At 36.7% G+C, this 25,770-nt stretch overlaps 2 protein-coding genes across 2 annotated transcripts; both read right to left on the minus strand.

Moving 5' to 3' along the window:
• Positions 1-586: 586 nt before the first annotated feature.
• On the minus strand, positions 587-2,800 carry LOC103321612 (pectate lyase-like). Its single transcript, XM_008223436.3, has 4 exons — positions 2,402-2,800; positions 1,614-2,274; positions 1,228-1,470; positions 587-1,061 (listed from the first exon to the last, which is right to left on the minus strand). Exons 1-4 carry the CDS (start codon positions 2,605-2,607, stop codon positions 840-842), a joined length of 1,332 nt encoding a protein of 443 aa, XP_008221658.1. The 5' UTR covers positions 2,608-2,800; the 3' UTR covers positions 587-839.
• A 13,900-nt stretch (positions 2,801-16,700) lies between these two features.
• AMY3 (alpha-amylase-like 3) lies at positions 16,701-25,193 on the minus strand. The gene is made up of 13 exons (XM_008223435.2): positions 24,846-25,193; positions 24,405-24,535; positions 24,236-24,290; positions 24,040-24,162; positions 23,795-23,915; positions 22,890-23,245; positions 21,400-22,058; positions 20,786-20,975; positions 19,913-20,019; positions 18,859-19,108; positions 18,146-18,268; positions 17,413-17,580; positions 16,701-17,302 (listed from the first exon to the last, which is right to left on the minus strand). Exons 1-13 carry the CDS (start codon positions 25,113-25,115, stop codon positions 17,078-17,080), a joined length of 2,778 nt encoding a protein of 925 aa, XP_008221657.2. The 5' UTR covers positions 25,116-25,193; the 3' UTR covers positions 16,701-17,077.
• Positions 25,194-25,770: the final 577 nt, after the last annotated feature.

Genomic DNA, 25,770 nt, shown 5'->3' on the forward strand with positions numbered 1-25,770 from the left:
TTCACATGAATAATAGCTGTCCTAGCCCCCCTTTGCATAGCAAAGGGCAAATGGGTGGAGTTGCTATAAAGACTGACCAACAACAAGAAAATTATCTTGTAGAGGAGATGGTTCATGTCTGTTCAGAATCTCGAGCCTTTGCATTTAGGTTTCGTACATTTACCCGCCACACCGGTGTTCTCCAATTGACCATCATTGATTTTGTAGGGTTCTTAAAAGAGTTCATTCGAGTCCTCTTCCATAAATTATATTAATTTAGAGTAGTTTAGACCATCACTTATATTTGAAAAAATATATGTTTAAATTTATTATTGTTGACTATTTAGTGAATTATTATTCTTGTTGCGATTAATGTATACTAGACTCCTTGTAAAAGTAATGAATAATAATAGTAAAAATTAGACAAGAAAGGATGCATAATTATTGGTTAGGGGTAAGGATTGATACTTGTATGCTAGCTGACTCTGCACCTTCATTCACGCAATCCTGGCACTCTCCTTTAGTTAAGAAGTAGTTTTGGTCAGTGCGATCATTCCAGATGCTATTTTAAAACACTTGTCATGCGGTTAAGCTGAAATTATTTAAATTTCAAAAAATAGCACGTGCGTGTTCTTAATTTGTAGTTCTAAAGATACATTCTAATTTAAGAAAATATGCGTAAGTGTGTTTCCCAAACAAACCAAAAGAAAAAAAGAGAGTAACGTTTAGTATAAAAGAATACAACTCTTCTCTTTTTCTTCTGTCGGTGAAGACAGAAGAGTAGGCTTCTTTCTCATCCTCCGTCGTCGACATTTTCTTGCACGCAGGAATGTACAACTGGAAAAATTAAAGCTCTCTGTCTAACATGGTTTGCCAACAAAGCAATCAAGAGCGCCGGCAAACTTAGTCAATTTCGTGACGTAGGTGCCGGGCTTGAAGGGAATCATATCAAGCTTGTCTGCGCGCAAATTGGCTGGGCTTCCAGATTCAACAAAGAATGCTCCATTCATAAACAAATCTCCCTCAGATTTCCAAAGCCAATTCTTCCACTCCGCTTCTGCCGTATACTCCCTCTTCGTCACCTAATCATATATTTAGTCACAACCAATCATTAAGTAACTATCTCGTCTGACCATCTAGGCTACCATGTTTTTAATACTCGCGGCAAATGCTATTAGAAAAATAATTAAGGCCTTATAAGGCGGTTGATTAGTTGAGATGGTACAAATATTATACAAGAAAAATTACCTCTTTGGCGGCGGAGTTTAAACCAGCAATGAACCTGTTACCCTGGCTGATGATGGTAGGGTTCATGCTGCCACCAATGGCATACATGAGCCAGTGGGTGTAGTCGTTGTTCACCACGTGGAAGAATCCGTGCCGGCACCTTGGCATCCTCTGTACCAAACCCTTACCAAAGTGGTTGAAGGCCACAGTAATTTGCATCATCTTGTCTTGAGTGTAGCTGTTGCTGGCACCGAACAACATCACCTGCATATCAAATTTTTAATATATCTATCCACGAACACACATATACTATATATATATATATATATATATATATAGAGAGAGAGAGAGAGAGAGAGAGAGAGAGAGAGAGAGAGAGTGTATTATAATTTTGGGTTTGTACGTACCTCATTGTGCTTAGTGAAGTGGGAATTGGAGATGGTGATACCGGTGGAACCCATGATGACGTCTATGAGCCCATCTGTGCAATTTTCCATGGAAACGTGGTCAATCCAAATGTTGGAGGAGCCATAGATGGAAATGCCATCACCATCACTCTTGGTCCTCTGACCGAAATGGTCGACGGAGTCTCTGATCATTCCACCTTCTTTGGCCTTAATTTGTTTGATGTGAATGTTTGTGATGATCACATTCTTCACAAACTGAATGGTAATGCAAGCACCGTCAAATATGTTAACATTGGCTCCCCTACCATCAATGGTCTTGTCACTAGCCACCATCAGCTCTTGCTGCAGCTTAATCACCATGTTGCGTGCAAAGGTGATCCAAAGAGGCCCTTTTTGAATCACGGCGTGACGCAGGGTTCCCGGTCTAGGGTTTACCAAGTCGCCATCTGAGGGATCAGTCACGACATAAATAGGGCCGCCTTTACCCCCGGTGGTCTTGCGACCGAAGCCTTGGATACAGTCCACGATCTTCATGCGGTTGTTGGCCCAGTTAGGGTCACACCTCCAGCAGGCGTCAATTGGGTTGGTTACCGTGCATGGACCAACATATTTCTTTTGACCCTTCAAGTTCCTTCTTGTCTCGTTTTTCCCCATTATAAGCCTGCATGCATGCAAAATTTAAGCCACGAAATTTGATACTAAAATTTATGTAATGTAAAAGAAACATGCATGCATATTGAAACGATGTACATTGTGATGAAGGAAATTAATTGATGAAGAAGACCTACTCGCCAACTTGAGCATTGAACTCGTCGGTGACTCTCTCCGGATTTGGTTCGTAAGATTCCATGGTGTAGTTTTCGGCTTGATCAGCTCGTTTTTTCCAATACTCATCTAATTCTTGAGGTTGATCAGTTTCGGCATTGGCAATAATTGCAGCAGAGGATAAGAAAAAGAAGAAGAGAAGGAAATATGAGCTAAATAATTTTGCCATTGTTTTTGTGTTTTGTGTTTGTTTCCCTTTGCGAAGAACAAACTGGTACGTACTTGGGCGGGCGGGCGAGGCCAAGGTTAACTCGAGGGCTAGCCTTTGGAGCTAGGCAACCAACCCAAGCCAAACAGATTGAACCCACAAGAGAATCAATATGGGTTTAATGGGATATCTTTTGGTTTGCTTGGCCTGGGATAATTCTTCAAGGTGGGGGTGTTTAAATACTTAAGGCAGCTATGGAGGATTTGCCAGTGATGATGGGAGATATGGCGGGAAGTTTGGGGAACCACTTCCAAGCTAAGGTACACAGTGAAAAGCGGAGCCCACTTTTAGAAATAGGACTTGTCCTAAGTCCCTATAATTTCTATTTTTTAGACATATATATTCATCATTTTATATATCTATGTGTAAAACCCAATTTCTTAAATGACCAATAGAATATAAGATGTTATATTATTCCTATGTTTTTATATCGTTTACCATCAGACTTCATATTTTATTTATAATTTATTCCAAGCATTTCATTAACTATCATAATTGTAATTAAAACTCACTATTAATGGCATATCCATCACTCTATTTCTTTTAGTTGCCATTCCCTCTAACATATCCCCCCTAAAATTGCAAACCACAAAATATATATATATATATATATATGCAAATTACATATCCAATAACGTACATATGAAAAATAAAAATATATATGTATAAAAATATAGGTATATTATTTACCAAAAACATGTAATAAAAAAACCCAAGCACTAAACATAGAAACAGGTCAATTACTTTGTAATTGAAATTTTTGTACATTTTTTATAAATTAAAAATAGGTACATTATTGTACACTATTTAGAAGAAAAAAACTAAGTTCATTATACTAGATAAATTGTTTTATTAGATATACATTATTAGAGAAAAAAAATAGGTACATTATCTAGAGCAAAATATTTTTCAAAAAACAAAGAATAAATAGATTATCAAATTATTTTTCAACATAATTAGAATGTACATTATTATTCATAAAATTATAATAAAATAGATTACTAATCGTATAATTCATAAAGGAAAACAACATAATTTTTTTATTAAATAAACCAAAACGTTAACAACATATAGATTACTAATACATTAATGTTGAATTTAATATTTAATTTCAAATTCTAAATTAATTTCTACATCCATTACAACCATTTGGAGATCTTTTCAAATTCAATATGCGTCATCAACCCCCCATAACACATTAACTTATAAATAGGGGTAGTTTTGGAATCTGAAAAATATAATAAATCAGATTTTAAGTTATATTAGGTAACTTGCTTAGTTAAATTCCTAGTCATCGGGTATTATTTGAAAAAATTGGGTATTTTAAATAGAAAAACAAAGGGAAGGGTTGTAGGTGATTTAAAATGAATTTTATGGGTTTAAGCTCAATTTACTATTAGAAATATTCGTAACTTCTTTCTTTTGTTCTTTGACATGGACTTTGAGTTGACAGCTTCAATCAAAACGCTAGCCATCAAACTCTAATTCAACGAGGAAAAGGGAAAATTACAAAAATTCACCCTAACTTTCCAACAACCACATGACCATCGCACTCATAAAAAATTTCTCATTGAGGGTTAAGGTCGAATTAAATGAGTCATATTTTTGTTCCTTAAAGAAAATAATAAATATAAATATAAATATATAAATAAATAAAAAGCTTATTTACCGTATAGTTCTCCCTGAGACTTCAGTCAAATCTTACTTTATCTCCCCTCCAAAGTTAAAGCGACCCACTTAACCCCCTTGATCGTGGTTTGGTGTTCTACTTTACCCTCCATTGTTAACGCCATCCAAAACACTGTTAAAAATACTGACGTGGCAAGGTCATTATGGTAGAAGCACACACAATGGCCAATTGTTGAGCATAGTCAGAGTCCTACGTGGCAAAGTGGACCCCACATGCTTTTAAAATTGAAATCTAAGCTGCTCGAGGGGTCAAGTGGACCCAATTTACAATACTCTCACTTCTTTTTCAATAAAAGGGTTTCTGAACCCCAAAAACAAAACTTACTTACCACCATTTTGAGGATTGAAGGTTCTATACCCAGATAAAAATTTCTCAATCTTTCTTCCATTAAAGGGTGTGAAGATGAGGCACGAATCTCCAAGAGGAGAAGAGATGGTTGTTGCTACACCTCATTGGGAGGCTTACAAGGCTGTAGACTTCTTAGATAGAGTCAAACCCACTTCGAAGGTTCTTTGTGTGTCCAAAGTCAATGGTAGGTTTTGGATTTTCTATTTTATAGAAATTTGGACAATAAATTGTGAAAATGTGATGGAACTTTTGTTTGAATGCAAAGGGGAAAAAATAGTTGTGGCTTTTTTGTATGAGTTGATATTGAAATGCCTCCTCGTGAGAGAGCTCTGATGGCTTAGCTACTAAGGACAATGAGAGAAGTTGAAAATCAAATTGTGCGTGTGAGAGCAAGAGAGAAGAAGTTTTGGGTTGCTTTGTTTGTTTCATGGGCCTTTGAGTTTAGGGTGAAGTTTGACAATGTTATGTAATGTAAAGTTTGGCAATGTGGTGTAATGTAAGTTAGGCAATGTAGTATGTTTGAAAGTTAGGCAATGTGATGTAATGTGGTGTAATGCACCTAGTAGAATGGCAATTTGGTGAGATGAGAGGCTTATGTAATGGCTGAAGCATTTTGCAAATTTAATTGTTTTAAAGCCCTTTTGTAATGGTTAAGACTAAATATTTTTGTATAGACCTAGAATTCTTTAACCTTTCAGAGCTTTTAAACTACCATTGATTAATTATATAACTCAAAAGAAAGACTTTTGTAAGCACATGTTCAATCTATGGCAATGCCAAAACAAAATACAAAAGACTGGATATGCACCTGTTCAATCCGTGGAAATTCTCAAACAAAATACAATAAGACTAAATATGCACTTGGAATATCCATGGCAATGCCAAACAGTTTCTACCAAAAATCACATGTGTTCACCAAGACAGAGCAAAACATAAAACTAACTTTCAACCCATCAAAACATATTCAGATGCTTTTTCTGACCCAAAGCACATGTGATAACCAAAACAGAGTAGAGCATTTTCAATATCTACATGACTTAAACTTTGCCAAGAATGCTTTCCTCTTAGTTCGAGACTTAAACCTAACTTTCCTTTGTTCAAAAGCTTCTGGAGGTTGAGATGCTTAAGGCTGAGACCAATTTGGTTCTTGAGACTGATATGGTTGTTCAAACTGAGAAGCTTGAGATGGTTGAACTGGTTGGTTGGGATGGTTAAGGAGTTTGGTTAGGATAAGAAAATGCTTGGTCATGATTGGTCTATTTTTAGCCTTTGATATGATTTGAAAATTGTGGCAGAGTTAGATAAACATAAGTAGGTACTGAAATAAACAAATTAAGAGTTCCATAATGCTACTTAAATAAAATAGACTCAACTTAGTGATTGTTTTTGCCTGAATTGTGTAGAAGATGATGCTTGTTTATACCTTGATTGTCTTGTAACTCTCATAGTTGATTTGTTGCCTTGAGGGGCCCTCTTCTTTTCCTTTGTGATGGTACCTAACCTACAAACATCACATATGAATCCATATCTTAATTTGAACATACAGAACTTATAAAATGAGATACATTGAATATACTTGGCTGCTACTCCCTACTTCATTTTCCCTTAGAGATTTCCTCATATTATGACCTACTTGATTACATATGGAACACTTGGTTTCCAAGTTATAACTTCGCAAGTTTTTAGCTTTAGGATTAGAGCTTGAAAGGGTTCAGTAGCTTACCTAACCCCGTTTCTCTTTTGCCTCCATAATTGCTTGTGATACTTAGGTGGCAGCAAATGTGGGAAATTTATTTTAGCGATCATATCAGCTTGTCATTAGATGAACCATGGGTTTGAAAGCTCTCATAAATGCATCTTTTTTGTAACAATCATGAACATAGCTAATATAATCGCCATTTAACTACCCAATGACAACATAAGCATGCTTACATGGTTCTTAGTTAGATCCCATTGCCTGCATGAAAAACTTCTGTTTCTCAAATCAACTACCACTTGAGTGCCTCCAAAACACTTAACCTCATATTTACTCTCCCCTGCAAGCCTTGAAATGCACTAGACTAACTGCTTCTTAAGCTTCTCAAGAGTTGCAAAAACTTTTGGCCCCATATCATGAGTCCATTTCTCCATAGCTTCTACTTGCCATCAACAACATGATGTAATACTTGACCCTCGCAAGCATTGTCATTATAGGTTTGTCTCTATCATCAATGATAGACTTTTTGAATGCCTCACTTATGTTATTCAAGAGAATGTCACACTTTGACTGTGTTCTGAATTGAGATCTACATCATTGCATTGGATCAAGCCTTATCAACCAATCAAAAGTTTGTCCTGACAAATCTTGGAGCTTTTTCATCTATGCTTGAAACCGAGGTATAGTTGCACTTCTTGCAACAGCCTGTATATGTTGTTTCAGCACTAATCCTCTGTAGCCAGCAAATATAAAATTGGCATGTACATGTTTAAGTCAATGCCTATGCTCAGAGTTTGGGAACATATCACCCACTGCATTAATTAAGCCTTTTTGTCTATCTGTAATGAACACATACCCATTGCTATTTTTAATGCCGAGATCAACACCTAAGAGTTCCAAAAACCAAATCCAAGTTTCATAATTCTCAACCTCTGCCACTGCATAAGCTATTAGATACATGTCGTTGTTAGGATCAACACCAACATCAGAGAGTAATTGGACAGGGTGTTGCCCTTTGATGTGACAAGCTTCCAAACCTACAAATAGACTCAGAGCAGCAATAAACCCTTTCTTTGTAGTAGCCAAGCATATATAAATCCTATGAAATCTAGATTTTTCGCCCCCCAAATTGGACTTAATGATTACAGTATTTTCCATATTAGTCCTTTTTAGCTCCTCAACATAATCCCAAATAGACTCAAGCAACTTTGTATAAGTCCCCTCACTTACAGCACTTGCTTTTTTCCTTACTCTATATATTTGTGATCTTGAAGCTATGATACATAGATCGTCATTCACCACATCCTTAAAAGGTCCTACATCCCAATTTATTATTCTAGACAACTGTGTAGAATATCTCTCTACTAACAATGATGAGTTAGCATATACATTGCGTTCAACAATCCCACATGTGTGCTCCTCTTCATAACTCTTAATTTGAACCATGCTCCTTCCATTTATAGCTAAAGTATAAACAAACCATAGACATTTTCCATCCTCATCCCAACACAAACTGCTCTAACCTTATCTTTATCTTTCTTGGAGAACCTAATTTTCCTTTTGTTAAATACTGAATAGTTTATCATCGCTTTCCTAAATACATAGACACTGAGAAATCTTATACTAATCTTAAAGATCAAGTTTGTCAAATCTGTGTCAGGCCTAAAATCATTAAACTTGGGCAGTTTCCTCTTCCTCTTTCTCACAAACCTATCAACCTCATCACATGAGCTACTATCCAAGCTATTAGCGTTACTTACAGCCATATATTTGTCAAATGATTTATCATCCTTTTTCAGCAAACATTGTTCATCTTCACTTTATGTTAAAACAGGCCCTAGGCTCTAAAAGCCTACAAAGGGGGGATGAAGTAGGCTATATGGTAATAACCTATTTTTTAAATTTTAAGCCCAGCTAAGAAATAATAAGCGGAAAAAATAAACACATGCACAACCATGGTGTTTAATTACTTAACATCTGCAATGAGTAAACGAAACTAACTGCATGAAACTAGATTGATACATACAACACCACGTATTAATACAAATAGAAACCCTTGTGATTTTGGATCAATACAGTGCAACGCCATATTGATCCATGTTAGTGTACTGATGTCTTTTGAACAAGATGCAACAAGTACAACTAATGACAACAAGAATATAAACATACACAAAGATTTGTAACCCAGAAACCCAACAAGGGGGAAAACTGGGAGACCAAGCCAGTAAGAGAATCCACTATCAAAGAGAAGTACAAGATACAAAGGGAGTTGTGCTCCATCAACACTCAGTAGGTAGCAAACTATCTAACCTTCTAGCAAAGCACAATATTAGCTCATCTACACACAATAGGCAGCTAACTATCTAACCTTCCAGAAAAGCACAATCTTTACTTCTCAGCAGCAAGTTCTCTTCCAGTATTTGTATTCAACTCCAATTGCAACAGACAAATCTTCATGGTTTGCAACAGCACAAAGCTCCAAGTTGCAGAAAGTATAATGATATGAAGTGAGTTGTGGTTTCAGATTTTCATCTTTATTAATCACAAAAAATGATTAAGCTAGACAAATGAAACCAAGTGTTGTGATGATTAAACTAGAAGTAATGAATTTGAAGCATATAGTTTAAATCAACATAAAAACAATGAAACAAAAGACTCAGCCGAAATCAATGTGAATATACTTGGAGGAATTTTATGTGTATGCAATCATACTCATACTCTCAAGTAATTAACAATGGGTAAAACAATAAAATAGTTTTTGAATGCTCAAGAGCAGATATAAAATGATTTCAAAAACATAGAATCGGGTCTGCATCAAAGATGCAGATTTTCTGTTTTTACATGTCTAGCATGAATAGTTCTTCAAAGAATTGATAAAAATGAAACAAGTTCAAATGAACTTTTCTGCCTCTTCCTTAGGTCTAGCTTAGTATATATAGAGATTTGATTCGAATGAAGAGGGGATATTTTGAACACAGAGAATCAGTCACCCAACCACATATAATATAAAGAATGTTGTTTGGTGGCTAAAATATCTGAAAGGGCAAGATTGCAGCAAACTCCGTTCCTATGGAGTGATATTGGAAAACCAGTATGCAAGTGTATCTCAATGAACAACCTATTTGTTGTCCAATAAGGAGCAACACACATTAAGCTACGCATGGTCTGTCCAAGACATGTTTGAAAGAGAATAACTAAAAGTGATCTCAAGGTGGGCAGTTTCAAGAAGAATAGAAGAAATAAAATAGTTTTGAAAATCTTCTTGAGACAAGCTATTCGAATAAAGCACACAAGGCAAGGGATAAGGATAAATAACAGTAAAATGTCATGTGCTTTGTGAGCTGGAACAAATGAAGGAGCTGCAAGGTTTGACTAAAAATATTCAACGCAACCATAGAGATATTTATCTTTAGGTGGCTCAAGAAAAATAAAGAGGAACACAGGCTATAATGGCAGGTGAAATAGAGAGCCCATGTTTTGTCAAAAACATCATATGGAAAAATAACATAAAAGACTTCCCTTTAGAAAACTAGTTTCAAGAAAACAAATATTATATAATACTATGTTGTTTTCAAGAATACTAAGAGAGAGAATGGAAGGTTGGTTTGAAGGAAGACTCTTGCTTTTGAAAACTAGTTTCAAGAAGTTTAACTGACACCATAAGATATTTTAAGAAGTCTTCATTGATGAAATCAAGAGCTGAAGATATTTTAATAAAATATTAATTGATACAGCTCAAGGTGGATTGAAACATAATATGTAGGATTGATACATAATAAAGCAGAACACGTTTTTTAAAGATTGTATCAATCCCCGTATATCAATCCATGTGTATGAATGCAAAGTAAAATATGGATTAAAACAAACTGGGAAGGATTGATACATAATGAAATAGAAAACGATTTTAAGGCTTGTATCAATCATATGTATTAACCCATGTGAATGTATGCAATGAATTTAAGTTTGGATTGCAAAGATGACACTTTTCAATCTAGCATGTGTGCATTCAAACAAACCTAAACCAATACATATATCTAGCAAAATACATTGGTTTTGTCATAACAGAAGAGCCAAAATATAATCCTTACACTTTACTCATAAGTACTGTCATAAAATTCAAGGTCTTTCTCATCTTCTTTAGTGTCTTCATTCTCATTTTCAGCCCTTTTGCCATTTTCACTCTCTTCATTTATATCCTTTTCATCACCCTCAACCTCCTCATTTATAGCCTCATTAACAACAATGTCATCACCCTCATCCTCCACATTTATAGCCTCTTCATAACCCTTATCCTCCACATTTATAGCCTCTTCATCATCCTCATCCTCCTCATAAATACCCTCATAACCGGATTGTTCATCACTCTCATCTTCTTGTTCAAATTCAGCAGTTAGGTTTCTTGCAATAGTGAAGGGAAAATTAGGTGTAAGGATTTCTAGAACCCCATGAATATATGAGAGAACAAATCATCTATCCTATGCATATCAAATATGAAATCATGCAAGTCTCAACTTAGGTCCCAATCTTTATAGGTCTATGAAAGTTTGCACATTTGACACTAATATCACATATTAAATAGAATGTAGGAAGTGAGCTTAATTACCCTTAGAGCGAATCTTGAATCCAAGGATGGTATTCAAGTAGAGCGAATGGTCCCTTAGTTGTTGATTCTCCACCTTGTTCTCCAAATAGGCACAGTAAGGTTATGCCTCTCCAAAGTATGAGAATAGGAGAATAAGAAACCAAGAGGAGAAAATGGGTGCTAGCTTTTACTTCCTCCATGGTGGCCGATCAAGGGAGACTAAGGAAGAGGTTTGATGTTTTCCTCTCTTCCTAAATGCCTAACTTGAAACCCTAAGGAGGTGTTGTCATATGACTATGATTATATAGAGACATATTGTCACACATGTGCCTTTAGAGACCTTATGTACCGTACCTTCCTCTTCCTTGGCCTTTTGGGCTACTTTGATCTATCACATTAATCTTATAATGTGTCACACTCTGCCTAAGTCTATGAGGTCCATTTTCCTATAAATGTTTAAGTCATATAGGACCAAAACTAAAGTTTCATAACTTCAATTAATTTATTAAGCTAATCTAATTAGTTTAATTGATTTAATGACTTAACGAATTAGATCACTAACTTGTCTAACAAGCATTGATCCTAGTCAATCTTGTGTTGACCACGTCAAGTCTCGGGTCAATGGTTTGACCTTTAACTTTGACTTTTGACCTTGACTTTCACTTTGACTTTGACCAAGCAGCAAAATCATTTATTCTCTTTTCAATTCTCGATTTATACCTTTTCGGTGTGCAACCTTATAGGTTCTTATTAGTGAGGCTGTGTGGTAGAATGATTATTTCTAAACCGAATGTAAATCGTATCCCTTTATACAATTCTTCCTATTGGCAAAAACTAACTGTAATTAGTCCTTACAGAGCTTCCATAAACCATGAGTGACACCTAGCAGTATGTCATGGCTACCCAAGCTAAATAAAATTCATTTTGAGAACAATGCAATACTCTATGTCTTGTTGTTGTTAGGATATGGTTAACTAGTGTCAAATCTCTAACGTGACATCTCTAGGTTATATAATTTACTTGGATGCAATTGCAAACGTTTCTGTTTCAATTCTTATATTGTACTTTGGCCAAAGATTCAACGAATCATATCTTTAGAGTATTCTATCTTCTTACTAAGAGTAGAGATTTCATATTGTACATTCACATGCCTCTGTGCATATGATGAGTATCCTCAAGAACACCTTTAAGACACATCCTTTTGATACGACTGTATAGTGTTCTAAAAAATAAATAGCTCATACACAAGACAACTATGATGTCTCAGGTCTAAGGACTAATTTGCATTATTGCACTATAGAATTCTTTGTTTGACACTTGTGAGTAAGACTTCCATACAAGAATTCTTGAGTTGATCGCATTCAATGAACTCAATCTCTATAGAGCACCTACACACATGTCTCAATATCTTTACACGAATGACTTGAGACTAGTCATCCTCCTATTTGAGCAGACATAGCATGTACCAGTCTTTGCAGTTCACCATTTTCTAATTGGTGATCCTATGACTAGGAACGTTTTAGGATATGATACTTCTATGATGGAAAGGTTTCATGAATCTAACTTCTTTAAACTGCTTTCCATTCATATCTTCATCCATGGATGTAACACCCCGACTCCAAGTAACTTTTTAATTTAAAGTATTTAATCTAATTAAATGTGAATTTACGGAATTACCCTTGGGGCAGGGTAGTTCGGTCATTTTCTTAATCCAGAGAGGAAGTTTGGGGCAGTGTTTGATATTTATTTTGGATTGATCGATTTGAGGTGAGTCTGGACATGTGGCGGACTCGATTCGGAATGGTGACGAGGTTTCGGCGATCAAGTTTCCTTCGGTGGCAAAACCGTAATTAATTTGAGAAGGGATGGGGTTAAAAATCAGATTTTCTTTTTTTTCTTCCGTTTTATCTATCTATCTATCTATCTATCTATCTATCTCTCTCTCTCTCTCTCTCTCTCTCTCTCTCTCTCTCTCTCTCTCTCTCTCTCTCTCTCGTGCTCTCTCTCTGGTTCGCATCGGTACTATTCACCGAGACGGAAATCACCGTCCCGCCGCCACATCCAGCCACCCCAGACCCTCGAGACCGGTCCGTTCGACTCGTAGTGAAGTCCGGACTGACCCACCCAATTTCCCATTGGAAAACACAAGAATTGACGGCGGTTGCGACTAGTTCGAATCGGGATTTCTCCGATCGTTGCGCCGCCACTCCAGGCCGTCCATTTCCGGTGATTGAGGTGAGGTTTCTTCCTCTTTTTATCTGTTCTAGCTGGCCTTTGAGTAGGACTTTGGATCGATTATAAGTTTGGGGAAGTAAATTTCGAAACCTAGGCTTGGCGGTTTCAATTCGAAATTCCGGCCAGTTCCCGGCAGAATTGACCTTTCCCGTAGTTGAATGAAATGCTTCCCTAGTTGAGTAGGACCTGTAGCTAGGAGGGTGACTTATGATTTGGAGATTTTCCGTCGTCGGAATTTCTCTGCACACCCGCTTGCTGCTAGCGCGTGTGGCGGCACGTGGGCAAGTGTGGTGGAGCTACAAATTGTTCCAGTATGATCCTTAGGTTGTCACGAGCGCGTAGGATTTCGCGGATCTCGATTCTGAGGTCGTTTGACTATCGAACGGATTATCGCATATTATGCGTCATCTAGGTTCAAAATGTACCGACAGTTGGATCGTTTTCAAATTTGCAGTATGTTACCCTAGAATACCTCTTTCCTCGTATTCACTGAAAACCCGGGAAGCTAGGGTTTTATTTTAACATTCCGTTTCTAAATGCTTGTTGTTAATTGCATTTTTGTATTCTCAATCGTACTCGACTCAGTATATGCAGCAGGACCCTCTCAGGGTCAACCTGTGTGGGACTACTTGTGAGTGGACTTTTCTTTCAAACTTCAACATGACTTTATTTATGGAAAATATGGCATATTACTTTATTTGGTTTATTGACTTTGGTATATATTTGAATATGAAATTCGTGGTTTTCATAAAGTTTTGATAATATGTTTGAGTTTTGAGAATATATACACATATGGTTTTATGTGGGGTACTTGGGAGGTTGTTATGAGTTTATGTAAAGGTGTGATTATTTGATATGATTGTTTGGAGTACTTTAAGCACTATTCTATGTACCTTCCCGGATCTAAACGTGATTACTGATACTGGATACACTTGGAATTATTTGAGTTCAGGACATCCTTGAGGGGATGTTATTGTGGACCCTGGATTTGGGGTAGTCTGCGCGCGTAGGAACTGGTATTTCAGGCGTACAAGCTTTGACTGTGTTGGCTGTACGTGCTGGATGAGAGTTTGTTCCCCAGTTGGATGGCTCGTTCCCTAGACACATGGTGCATTGAGGAATGGCTCTGCCATGTGGACTAGTCAAACAATCCCCCGGTTGGATTGTTTCCCCGGTACAACTAAATTGTGGTTATATTTATATATTCTTATTATTATATGTTATATTACTATTATATATATATGAGTATTCGGTCGTTCTTATTTCTCGGTAAGGATACTTCCTCGCCGGTTGTACCATTGGGTACGTTTTCGAGAGTTTAAGCTCTCGGGACTTCTAAGTTTTAAGTGGTGGGTTTTGTGAAGTGTGATTCACGGATTTCGGATTTGGTATCCGGTATGATTTTTAGTATATGTTTATACACTGCTTATGACAGTTTTATTATGCATCTGGATTCGTTGCATGTGTTTTATAAGGTAGGGGTTATATTATTTTGATTTAATTGAACTGACTTAATTTTCGTCCACTCACAATTTTTGTTTTGCGCTGACCCGAGAGCAATCGAGCTCCACATCAAGCCAAACCGGATGCTCTCGAAACTTGAGTCTTCGTAGGGACTCCTTCACCTTTTCCTTCGATTAAACTGTACATTGTTGTTTTTGAATTTCTTAGATATACTCAGACGCATCTTGAGGTATAAATCGTGAGGTGAAGCCTTTGTTGTAAATTGTTTTATTGCTTGTAAAGCATGCTGCGATTAGTTGTTTATAACGGTAATTATGAACAGGTTGAAGTTTGGGAATGTTCATTTTACAGGGGAGACTCGCCAAATTTTGGTAGAAAGTCTCGATCTTTAGTAAGTGGGCCCGGCATCGAGGTGATGTCGGAATTTAGGCGGTTCCGTCCCGGTTTCCGAGGAGATTCAGGGCGGGTCCTGTCAATGGACTTGTTACTTTGTGTGCATTATGTATCTTAGAGTAACATTCACACCCCTTTGATTACATTAATTATATTATATCATTAGAATATTCCATTTTTATACTGGCTTCTAGGGCATATATCTAACAACTAGGACCCATCTCCCTCCAAGCCACTGTAGTTTCATCCACATTAATAACAGTGGGGTGTTCCAAGTAAATTACAATCCTCTTCCAAAGCTATGAGGCACCAAATGACACCATTAAAGTAGCTGAGCATCACTGTCTACACACTTTCTTACCATTTTGTATTCCTGTCACAACCACTTGGTCATGGTAACCAAGCTTTTTTGCATACCCATATATCTCTAACAAATTTATGTAGTTTACAAGACACTAATCCAAATAATCAACAGACCGGCACCCCCTTCTCCTCCCCCAACATAAAACCACCACTCATTGAGGTTTGGGACTTTATCATTCTACTTCCATGGTGTACTTCAATGTGATTATTCCTTTGTCATATGCACAACAGAACACTAAAAAACACATTTTAACCACATGTACAGTTTAAAAAGGGGAACACAACAACCAAACTACCAGTAAATAGAAATGGAGCAACATTCACACGCAACTAATATTTTTAATGAACTAAAAGAATCTTTAAACAACTAGTAAACAGGAAAACATAACAGCAAGACATAGGGGACCGCAACAATATTTAATTCCAGACTTTTCAAACTCAACGCCTTTGGACTGGACCCAACAAAGCAAGCAGACAATAAAGAAGCTTAAACCTAGACCACACTCTGTAAGTCTCTCACTTTCATCGATTCCATGTCAAAAGAGAAGGGCCACTTACCATACTCGCGTTGAGAACCTCATTTTTCTCTCGGTACCATCGTTGTCTTCTTTAGTCTCTTAGATATTCGCACTTCTCCTAAGATTTCGATTCTTCTGCAATATTTGCTCCTTATTCTCTCTCTCTCTCTCTCTCTCTCTCTCTCTCTCTTCGATTATACACTCCAAACCCTAATCCCCAAATTTTTTCGACTTAGAAGCTTCTTCGTTTGGCCAAATCTACGAAATCAACTACTTAGATTTCAATTTTAAAAGCATGTGGGGTCCACTTTGCCATGTAGGACGCTGATTATGCTCAGCCATTGGCCACCGTGTGTGCTTTTACCATAATGACCCTACCACGTCAGAATTTTTACTATCTTTTGGATAGCGTTAACGATGGGAGGTAAAGTGAAATACAAAACCACAGTCAAGAGGGTTAAGTGGGCCACTTTAACTTTGAGGAGAATGGGTAAAATGAGATTTGACCAAAGTTTCAAGGAATACTACAATAAACAAGCTTAAACAAGTCACAATGACACGTGTAAGTTATCCCATGTGTCATTGTGTTCCCGTTAAAAAAAAAAAAAAAAAGCTTATTTCGTGATGCACTAATTAAAACATTGTGAGTTTTTTAAAATATTTTATATACAAGCGATATTGGGGAAGAGGGAATCAAACCTAGGACCTATGGACATGAGTAAATACTCCTAACCTCTTGAGTTACAAGCTTCTTGCAATTAGACATTTTTAGTTAAAAACATTGCTTTATTAATTAATCAATGAACAATAACTTGTTTACACATTAATGGAATATACACCAGAACATGTTTTTGCATAGAAGGAATCACAATAAATATCAATAGTGTATATGATGGAAACACTGCCCTTTTGAACCTAAAACATGCTCACCACTTCCACACCTAGCCGACTGGCTGCAATTTTCTATTGCTGAAAGCAGGTCTTTCCGATCGTCTGTGGAGCTTTGACAATCCCTTGAACTCCGGAAATGCATGGCAAGAAAACTTCAATTCAAGGTTCTCAGCCAGACCTCCAGAGAGAAATACATATTATTCTAGCTTGGCACCATTTGATTTGCTTAGATGTAAAATATGGGAACTTCCTTATTGAATCATCCTGCAATCAACTTTTATATACTCATAGCTACATAATATCGTTGTGGACAAAGTTATGATGCTTTCCCAGACCTTGTAGTCTCTGCCCTCTGCACTTATAGACCATCTTTGAGGTCCACTTGGGGGTTCATAGTGACCTGGTCCGATTTTTACAGCAACCTTTTCATCAATGATGGCTGCATAAACATCTCTTTCTGCCTTGGTAATTTTAACCTATATTGTAAAATGAAAAAACAAATCGATGCTTTGATAATATGAGAAAAACGAAACAGACATCTAGTTCGATAGTGAATGAAGCCTACAACTTGGTTATTGATACTTACTCTACTCCGACAGTTGAGCTTGTTCCGGTTTCTCAGAGAGAGTAGAGCTTTAATTTCAGAATGGTAGTGAGAGAAAATGTGGTCATAGAAAACTGTTGGTGTTCCTGGATGAGTCAGAATGTAAGCATATCCTTGCATTTCTTTATCATGTGGAAACCTCCAATGACCCTTCAAAAGGAAAGAATGAAAGTAAAAATTTGTAGCTGGTTACTCCTAAAATATCAAAAGTAACGACAACACTATAGAAAGGTCCAAACACTACTCTCTGCTTTACACTTATCTGAGTTCCTGAAAGGAAGGTTGGAGGAGCAAGAGATAACTCAAGATATATGGTGATCCATCCAGAATGTAAAAGAGACCAATTCCATCACTTGGGAAGTGCTCATATGGAAGGGCCCATTTCAAACCCAGGTAGTGAACTTTAAGTTTTCTAGCAAAGAGGTCTTAAAACAACAAATTTTTTTGAAATGATCCAGGATTTCTCATGAATGTCATCTACAAATAAAAGTTGCCCCTTATTTAAGGAAAGCAATTCAGTGTAGGAAAATGCCTTCATTCTCAATTGGATTGTATCATGTTAAAAGGTGAAATTTAGATCAATGTCCTACCCAAGCTTGAATCTGATACGGGCTGTTGGAGGTAGGTGGATTTTACCTTCAGCTGTCCGATAGGGACAGATCAATATTCTTCTTGGCTAGAAAATAACGGGATTCAAGATCAAAGAAGTTCAAACCTGAGTAGAACCAGTATCGTGATTCTCTATGAAAGTGACAGCACGAGATGGCCACCATCCAAGAACCCCAGGAGGCTTTCCCTTCTGATCTGATAATCGCCAATACTCGCATCTTTCCAGTGCCTACAAAATATATTCTATGTGAACAAAAGTATCATACAAACATGGAAAGCAAATAACTATAGTTTATAGACAATGGCCAGTGTATCCAAAAGCATATCATTCTTCAGAACAGTTACTGAACCTCTTGACTGGACATCGAACAAAATTAGATTATAAAAAGGAAAACAAGCTAATATAGTTGATCATATCACATATACGCATTTGAGTATTATGTACCACTTAAAATGCTAACTTTAAGCCAATACTTGAGGTGCAAACCATGTCCTTTCTAAGTAGGTGAGCACTCTCAAAAGCCCTTTTTCTTTGATTTAGAAACATGGTTTGCCACTAGGTGATACTGCTTCTTATGGAACAACCAGAATTCTGCCAAAAACTATAAGCAATATTTCACTATAATGCCTGATAAGGCACCCACTAAATGGATGCTAAAATTCAACACACAAGTCAACACTATAGTATGAAGAAAAATAAAATTAAAATAAACCTATGAATCAATATAAGCCCATCTGATACCACTGTGGTGTACTATAGGGACCAATTGAGAACAAAATTGGCAGTTGCAATTTAAAATTACAAATATGAACACTTACAGCGTGGAGAATCCCTTTTGTTGTGACATCAAATGCACCAGCAGTTCCATTAGTAGCATTGATCCAATCAACAATTCTCTGTCTGTGTGCATCTTGATTGTGATCCATTTCACCGTATGTATAACATAGGGAATCCCAATACTCGCCTACAGCAAAGTAGGGCTCAGTAGAATCTATGTAGTCCTTGACATAACCACCCCAAAATCCTCTAACAAAATCAAGCCTCCATCCATCATACCCAATTTCTTCCCTGTGAGAGTCACTCATACATTTACATCAAAACGCTAGAGTAAACTCCCAACATATGCAGCATAAGGGAAATGCACTTCAATACGATAAAATATAACAAGTCCATAATTTTTTAAGGAACGTCCATAAATATTAAATGCAAAGGCCAAACTGATATTGTACATCAGCATATGTATAAGAAATGCATGAGATAACCTCATCTCAAGAACTCTTGAAATATTCAATTCAAGAAAAGGAGAAGTATGAAAAGAACCAATTGCTTGTTGGAAAACCCAAATTAGAAGCAATTCACTAGAAAGCATAAAATGGCCCCATGGAAAGAAAAGACAACCAGTAAAAGTATACTACATTTTTCTCGTCAAAATAAAAACAATGTAAGTTTATACCATCAATGAAACCTCTAACAGACTGCCTTTAAACTCAAAAGACCATGAACCCACTCAAGAAGACATCAGTGCATTTATTTCTAAAAAGAACAAAGGGTCTCAAGGCTAGGTGGCAACTAGGACTTGCTCTATGGAAAATCCCGAGAAATGCTATGAGACACCCCTTGAAGGTACTACTCTAATTTCCATAGCACAATAACTCAAATCTATGATCTAGATTGTGAATGTGCCCAAACTTACACATGTCCTATAACAGAGAGATGATCTAGCTTCAGGATCTACTTTTTAGTTTCTAGGATGTGCATTTCTCTTTTACATACAATATTTGTGTTTAGTGATAGTGTGATACAAATCTTAAGTTGAATTCTCAAATAATAAGCACATCTTAGGAAATGGAGTAAATAGTCCAGACTATTAACCTTAGCCATTGTAACCATTCTTTGATATCCTTCCTCACAAAATCCTGTGAATGATCAATGTTTGGAGCAGCATGAAAACACTCCCCACTACTTTTATTGCCCCTGCCCTGTATAACAAAAAGAAGGCATTTTCACCAATCTCAAAACATACTGCATACAAAATGTCACCAAGATAACGTACTAGGCAAACTTTGGCAGATAAACATTCACTCTGCACATATGATAGACATACGAAGGCAATTCCATAAGCTGCAAGCTTCACACTTTTACCCCTCAACAAAAGTAGTCTAATACAAATCTAGAAGTAATATAATTTCTTCTTCCCACATATCACATTTATTCTATATTACTTTTAGTAACCTATAGAGATTACAAAATAATTTCCAAAATTAATATCCAATCAACCATAAAATGAACAGACCTAGACAATCAGTTTTTTAACTATACATGTGAAGAAAAGGGGACGGAAGAAGATAGTCTAAAGAACAGGTAACATGTTCCAGTAAAGAGTTCCTTTCATTATTCATATTATTGAAATCAAATATGAATTTAGGGTCGCCATTTGGTCGATTTGGACCATAAATGCACTATGTTTGTCCCTTGTAATGCTGAGCACCGTCAACATTCCAGAAACGAATTTAAGGTTACTTTGTAGGATTGTCACATGCTAGCAAGGTCATATTCTACCGTATCACATGAGCACATCTGTGCACATGAAATAAACCGCAGTATCACATGCTAACAAGTTCATAAACTACAGTATCACATGTACACATGTGAGCACACAAAATAAACTAAATATCATGTCTCTTTCTGAGCATACCCATGAACATTTAGAAATGAAATTAAGACGGGCACAGAAAAATTAAATACCTGAAAATGTGGATCGTCGGCAACAACTGCACGATCATCCCAATTTAAACGACCACCAAAGATATTCCAAATACCATTTTGATTCTGATATTCTGCACAACGGTGGTTCAGCACAGCATCTCCAAGAACTTTTATACCGACTTTATGGAATGTCCTCACAGTCTCCTTCAGTTCGTCAATATTTCCATATCTGAGAAGTGTGAGACAGCAGCAGTCAGTACTTTTTAGTTTTTACAGTATACTCTATACAATGATACTAACTAGCATCTCTTATATGAAAGTTCAATATGAAGACTAGAAAAGAAAAGTAACCCTCAAAACCAAATAAAAGGAAATTTACTACCATTCCCATAAACGATAAAGAACTAAACATTAAGGTTCAACAAGTGATTGGTATGTTGATCAGAATGTGCATAAACCAAGCAAGCAGAGGTATGCCAAACTACCTCTTTTTTTTTCAAGAGATGTTACAAAAATAGTTATAAATTTTTGAAAAACACAAGTGAAAATAGTAATCAAAGTGAAAGCAGAACAGAGCTAGCTCAATTATTTGGAGTGAACTATGAAGACCATGACAAAATTATTATGTGTATTATGAATTTAAGATATGGTACCTGGAGTTCAGATTATATAAATCCTTCGGCATGTACCCTTCAGGTGACACAGAGTCTGTAGGGGGTGGTAACCAAATCACAGTGAAACCTAGTGAAGATAATTCTGCAGCTTTACTTTGGAGTTCTATGTACCATCTTCCAGATTTATGAGATTCCCAGTTAAAACCTTGGCACAATATTTCAAAACCTGTGCCTGTCCCTGAGCTTATTTTGGCAGGGGCTTTCAATTCTTCAGTCTCTGAAATTGCTTCCTCTGTGAAAGTTGGAACAGTGCTTCGGAAGATACTATAGGCTTCGGAAGCCAATTTTTCTATTTCTTGAAGAATGCTTTCTTGTGCTTCTTTGGACTTTGTCCTTTGATTCTTCTCAGAGGAAATGTCACTCACCAAATTCCTTATTTCATTTATTATTCCATTGGTATATGCAGTAAATTTTTTTTCTTGAACTGCTTCTGTACTACTGTCAGGTACCTTTGCATCTTCAGATGGAACCTCTCTTGGTAGAGCAATTGAGTGATTTGAGCTGGACAGAGGGATGTAGAAGTCATTGCCCGCACATTTCAACCACGTACTTTCATTTAGTTTGAAAACAAAAAGAAATCCTGCGAGTCCTTCTTCCAAAGTAAACAATGCCCAACATCCTTTTCCACCCTCTTTTTGCTGCACACAGGATACCCATGAGAATTCGACCAAACAAAAAAAGGATACCCATGAAAATAACAAAATTGATCTAGAAAATAATCCATTATTGATCAGCTTAATTGAAAATTTCTCAAATAGGCACAACATAACTAGGAAACCTTGATTTTAAAGTTTTTTTTTTTCTGGAGAAGAACATATAGTATAATGACAGTAAATTTAAGATTAATGATTAACCAAACAATTGCAAGCATGAAGATGATTATAGCCAGAACTTATATGCATTCACCATTTCTCTATCATCTAAATAATGTACACCAAGTACGTGTGCACTGAACTGCTAACAAAATCTTCAGATTGGGTTTTGATCATATAAATGCTCTCAAAAACAATCCCATGTCTCCATTGTTCAAAATCATGCTCCAACCAACACAAAGGTATTTGTACGCCTGAAGAGTTAACTAAAACTAACAATGTAGCATGAGTTTCATGATCTTCAAAGATGATGACCTAATTAGTAATTTAATTAGAAATTTAAAAGGAACATATTTGTGCATGATCAAGTGAGCACAAACTTGCACTCAACTCCTTGATCTCCAGTTATTATGTTGTCCCGCAAAAGTATTAGAAATTGTTTCTTTGAGCAAAAATCTAAAATTTAAAAAAAACAGAAAGAATAACAGTGATCCCATAATTAGAATAGTAACATTGTGTGATAGTATCTAAAAGAGGTATTATACATATATTCAATGTTATATTACCCAAAAAAAAAAAACCAATAGCAAAGCCGTCAAGAAATAATTGCACGAGAAAGGGGAGGGAATAGAAAAGAAAAGAAAAGGTCATAGAAACCTGTAATCGAGTCCGCAAAGCCTTGTCCTTGAATACTGCTGTTTCTGGTGGATGTGGGGCAGCTGGAATTTCCCATCTTTTAGTATCATCTCTACAAACTCCCCAGTGAACAACAACATGATCAGGCAAATCTGTTTCTAAGCATAGAAGATTCTTAGCTGTCTCAGGGCACTTCCTTACAGAAACAGTTACTGAATTATTCACAGCAATTTCTTTTGCAATAGGCAGTTCTTCATAGAACTCTTCTACACGCCTAGTTTTCTGTTGAGGGTCTCTGGATTCATTGCTGCTATCTTGATCTTTGGAGTGCGATGATTCTGCTTTGACAAACACATTTGATAGCTTTCCCAAAGCTCCTAAAATTGAAAAGGAGACAAGCAACTTTCTTTCAGTTCAAGATGGATAACTCTGGAGAAAAACTGAAGATCATAAACCAACCACCCATAACCCACCTCCACAGCCGACAAGGGTGGGCATGTTTGGGCTATACAACTTAGTAGCAGTGACTGCGAGACAGCCACTTGGCTCAACTATTGGCATTGACATAAATTCACGCTAGATATATTCAGGCAGAATTCATGCTACTAAACACACTGCTTTCCATTTCAGTATATAACTACAAGAATAACTAGACAAGGAATCATTTATACGTGTTGACCTTATTAGTCTGTTTTGAAAGTGGGTCCTGTCCTCAATTTTTTTTTAAAGATGTATAGAAACAAGGGAGTCAGTTTCACTCTTATGTTTAACTAGGGCACTCATCACTCCTCCAGGATTTTGTTACACCATTTCTTGGAAAATCACAAATTGGTTCAGGCTGCAAATCGTTGGAAAGTGTAAACGATCCAACAGTATTACAAACAAAATAAATCAAGTAGACCAGAGAATAGAATGGCTTTGACAACCTGGCCATGCGCCCAAGCCCCATTTTGCTCCAACCACATTGTCATCCTCTTGCAGGTAGTCCACAAGAGGCACTCTAAAATCTCTCCCTCTATGCTGATACCAAGCACCAGTTTCTTCATCCTGCACCACCAAAACCCCCCAACAAGGGCAGAAATTCTCACAAAAAGATGCATAACATTATAACAGCCTGCATATCTAACATAAAGGACGAAATTCTCAACTGCTAATAGTTGAAAATTAGAACCTTGAGAACAAAATTTATCGCTGCAATTGCACTGTTGGGTTTAACATCAATCTTCACTTCATGAGATTGATCACCTCCTACGGGCAACGCTGATTTATTCAAGGGTGTATCTATTGCATAGTCCTGAAATTCCACAAGTATTTCAAATTCATATTGAACGGAGCTCCGCAATCAAACTTAAGAACCCAATACATACCTTGATGGGAATTGAACCAGGTGGCCTCATTTCACTAGGAGGTTGATCCCATTCACTGCAAAAAATAAATATGCATTCCTTAAGTTATTATGAGAGTAGTATAACACTATGGAGAGACAGAGAGAGAGACAGAGAGTAATTGCAATCTAACATTAAGTGGAAGCTTTACCTGCCAACGTCGTCAACATAAGAAACTCCCCAGTGAAGAACCCATTTTCCAGGAAGACTACAACCAACGGTCAGCATCCAATTCTTGGCATTCTTCCCATGATCTAATCTGACAAAGATCTTCCCCTCCACCTACAAGTTCAAGTAGACTAAATAAGACATCGCTAAACTCAGAAATAAAACTTGACGCTCTGTATGGTCGCCGAGAAAACAGAGGAAAGAGTAAAATTTATAAGAAATAAACGAACACCACTACAAGTTTCCAGCTTTGGAAACACTGTTCATCAAGAGAAATTGCAGAGCTCCAAATTCAAGCTCAACAGTCTCTTTTCTTGCGTATTTTCAAATTCAATCTCAATAGCTTCTTTTCCCCGAATACAATACAAAAAGATTCGACAAACCAACAGAAAAAGACGACGACCCAGAAAGGAAAAGCTCAAACCACTTCAGTCCGCTTGAGAGGAAAGGTCTCCTTGAAGAAGAGGTCGGTGGATTCAAAGGTCTCGACTGTAGCTGCGTCGGTAGAGGCAGCTCTGAGAGTGAGAGCCCTGGGAGTGGGAGGCTCGAAGTTGCAGAAGCTCCGGCCATTGTAGACCAGCTTCTTAGGCAAAGCATTCAAAGAGCTGAGCTTGAATGACTTCGATGGAGAACGGTAGCTGGGTTTTTCTCTGCGATAGTAGTGGAGAAGAGGCTCTATTCTAACCGTCGACATTGTTTGAGCCACGGACAATGAGACTGAGGAAATAAAACGAAATTTATGGACATTATTAGTGAAGGAATGAGAGAGGTGGAACTCTATTTATTTTATTTTTGTCAATTTTTTTTTATTTTTATATTATATATCAACGATGTTGTAAAAACCATGCTGAATGTATGCGAATAAGATACATAATATAAACTAGCTCGTTATTTTTTTAGTGATATTTTTATTTTCAACGACGAAAATTGGAGACATTTTGGAAAAAGCAAAAGGAGTGAGAAAAATTTTAAAAGAATCAAAAATGGACAAAACGCCTTATTTATTTTTAGATTTCTAGGAATCCAATACATTTGCATGTCTTTGATTTGAAAGTTGAGTTGTTTTTTGTCTTTTTAAAAATCTTTGCTTTTTCCAAAGTGAAATTTTTTTTATGTCTAAAACCTAAAAAACATTTTTCTTTTTTTGGGCAGCAAGAACATCCCAAATTCGGAAACCCCATAAAATAAATAAATAAAAGAATAAAGCCTGCCCAGTCCTTTGCTTTTTGGTGAGCAAGCGTGCCGACTTCGACCACGGGTCAAATAGATATTTAAGAGCGTCTTGTTTGTTTCTGTGGATTGAATTATTAAAGCATTTATGTTTTTCCCTGTCAAAAAATAATTACACT

The sequence above is a fragment of the Prunus mume genome, linkage group LG2 (genome assembly GCF_029339155.1).
Source record: "Prunus mume cultivar Tortuosa linkage group LG2, ASM2933915v1, whole genome shotgun sequence".
Lineage (NCBI taxonomy): Eukaryota > Viridiplantae > Streptophyta > Magnoliopsida > Rosales > Rosaceae > Prunus > Prunus mume.

What these genes read in the sequence shown, in the direction of transcription:
- AMY3 (XM_008223435.2), bottom strand. Translation starts at nt 25,115, where the DNA reads ATGTCGACGGTTAGAATAGAGCCTCTTCTCCACTACTATCGCAGAGAA. An exon ending in CTGGTTCAATTCCCATCAAG is followed by an intron (nt 24,163 to 24,235) that starts GTATGTATTGGG and finishes GTGGAATTTCAG; the next exon opens with GACTATGCAATAGATACACC. An exon ending in CCGACGATCCACATTTTCAG is followed by an intron (nt 20,020 to 20,785) that starts GTATTTAATTTT and finishes TTTGTTATACAG; the next exon opens with GGCAGGGGCAATAAAAGTAG.
- LOC103321612 (XM_008223436.3), bottom strand. Translation starts at nt 2,607, where the DNA reads ATGGCAAAATTATTTAGCTCATATTTCCTTCTCTTCTTCTTTTTCTTA. An exon ending in ACTTCACTAAGCACAATGAG is followed by an intron (nt 1,471 to 1,613) that starts GTACGTACAAAC and finishes TTTGATATGCAG; the next exon opens with GTGATGTTGTTCGGTGCCAG. An exon ending in TAAACTCCGCCGCCAAAGAG is followed by an intron (nt 1,062 to 1,227) that starts GTAATTTTTCTT and finishes ATATATGATTAG; the next exon opens with GTGACGAAGAGGGAGTATAC.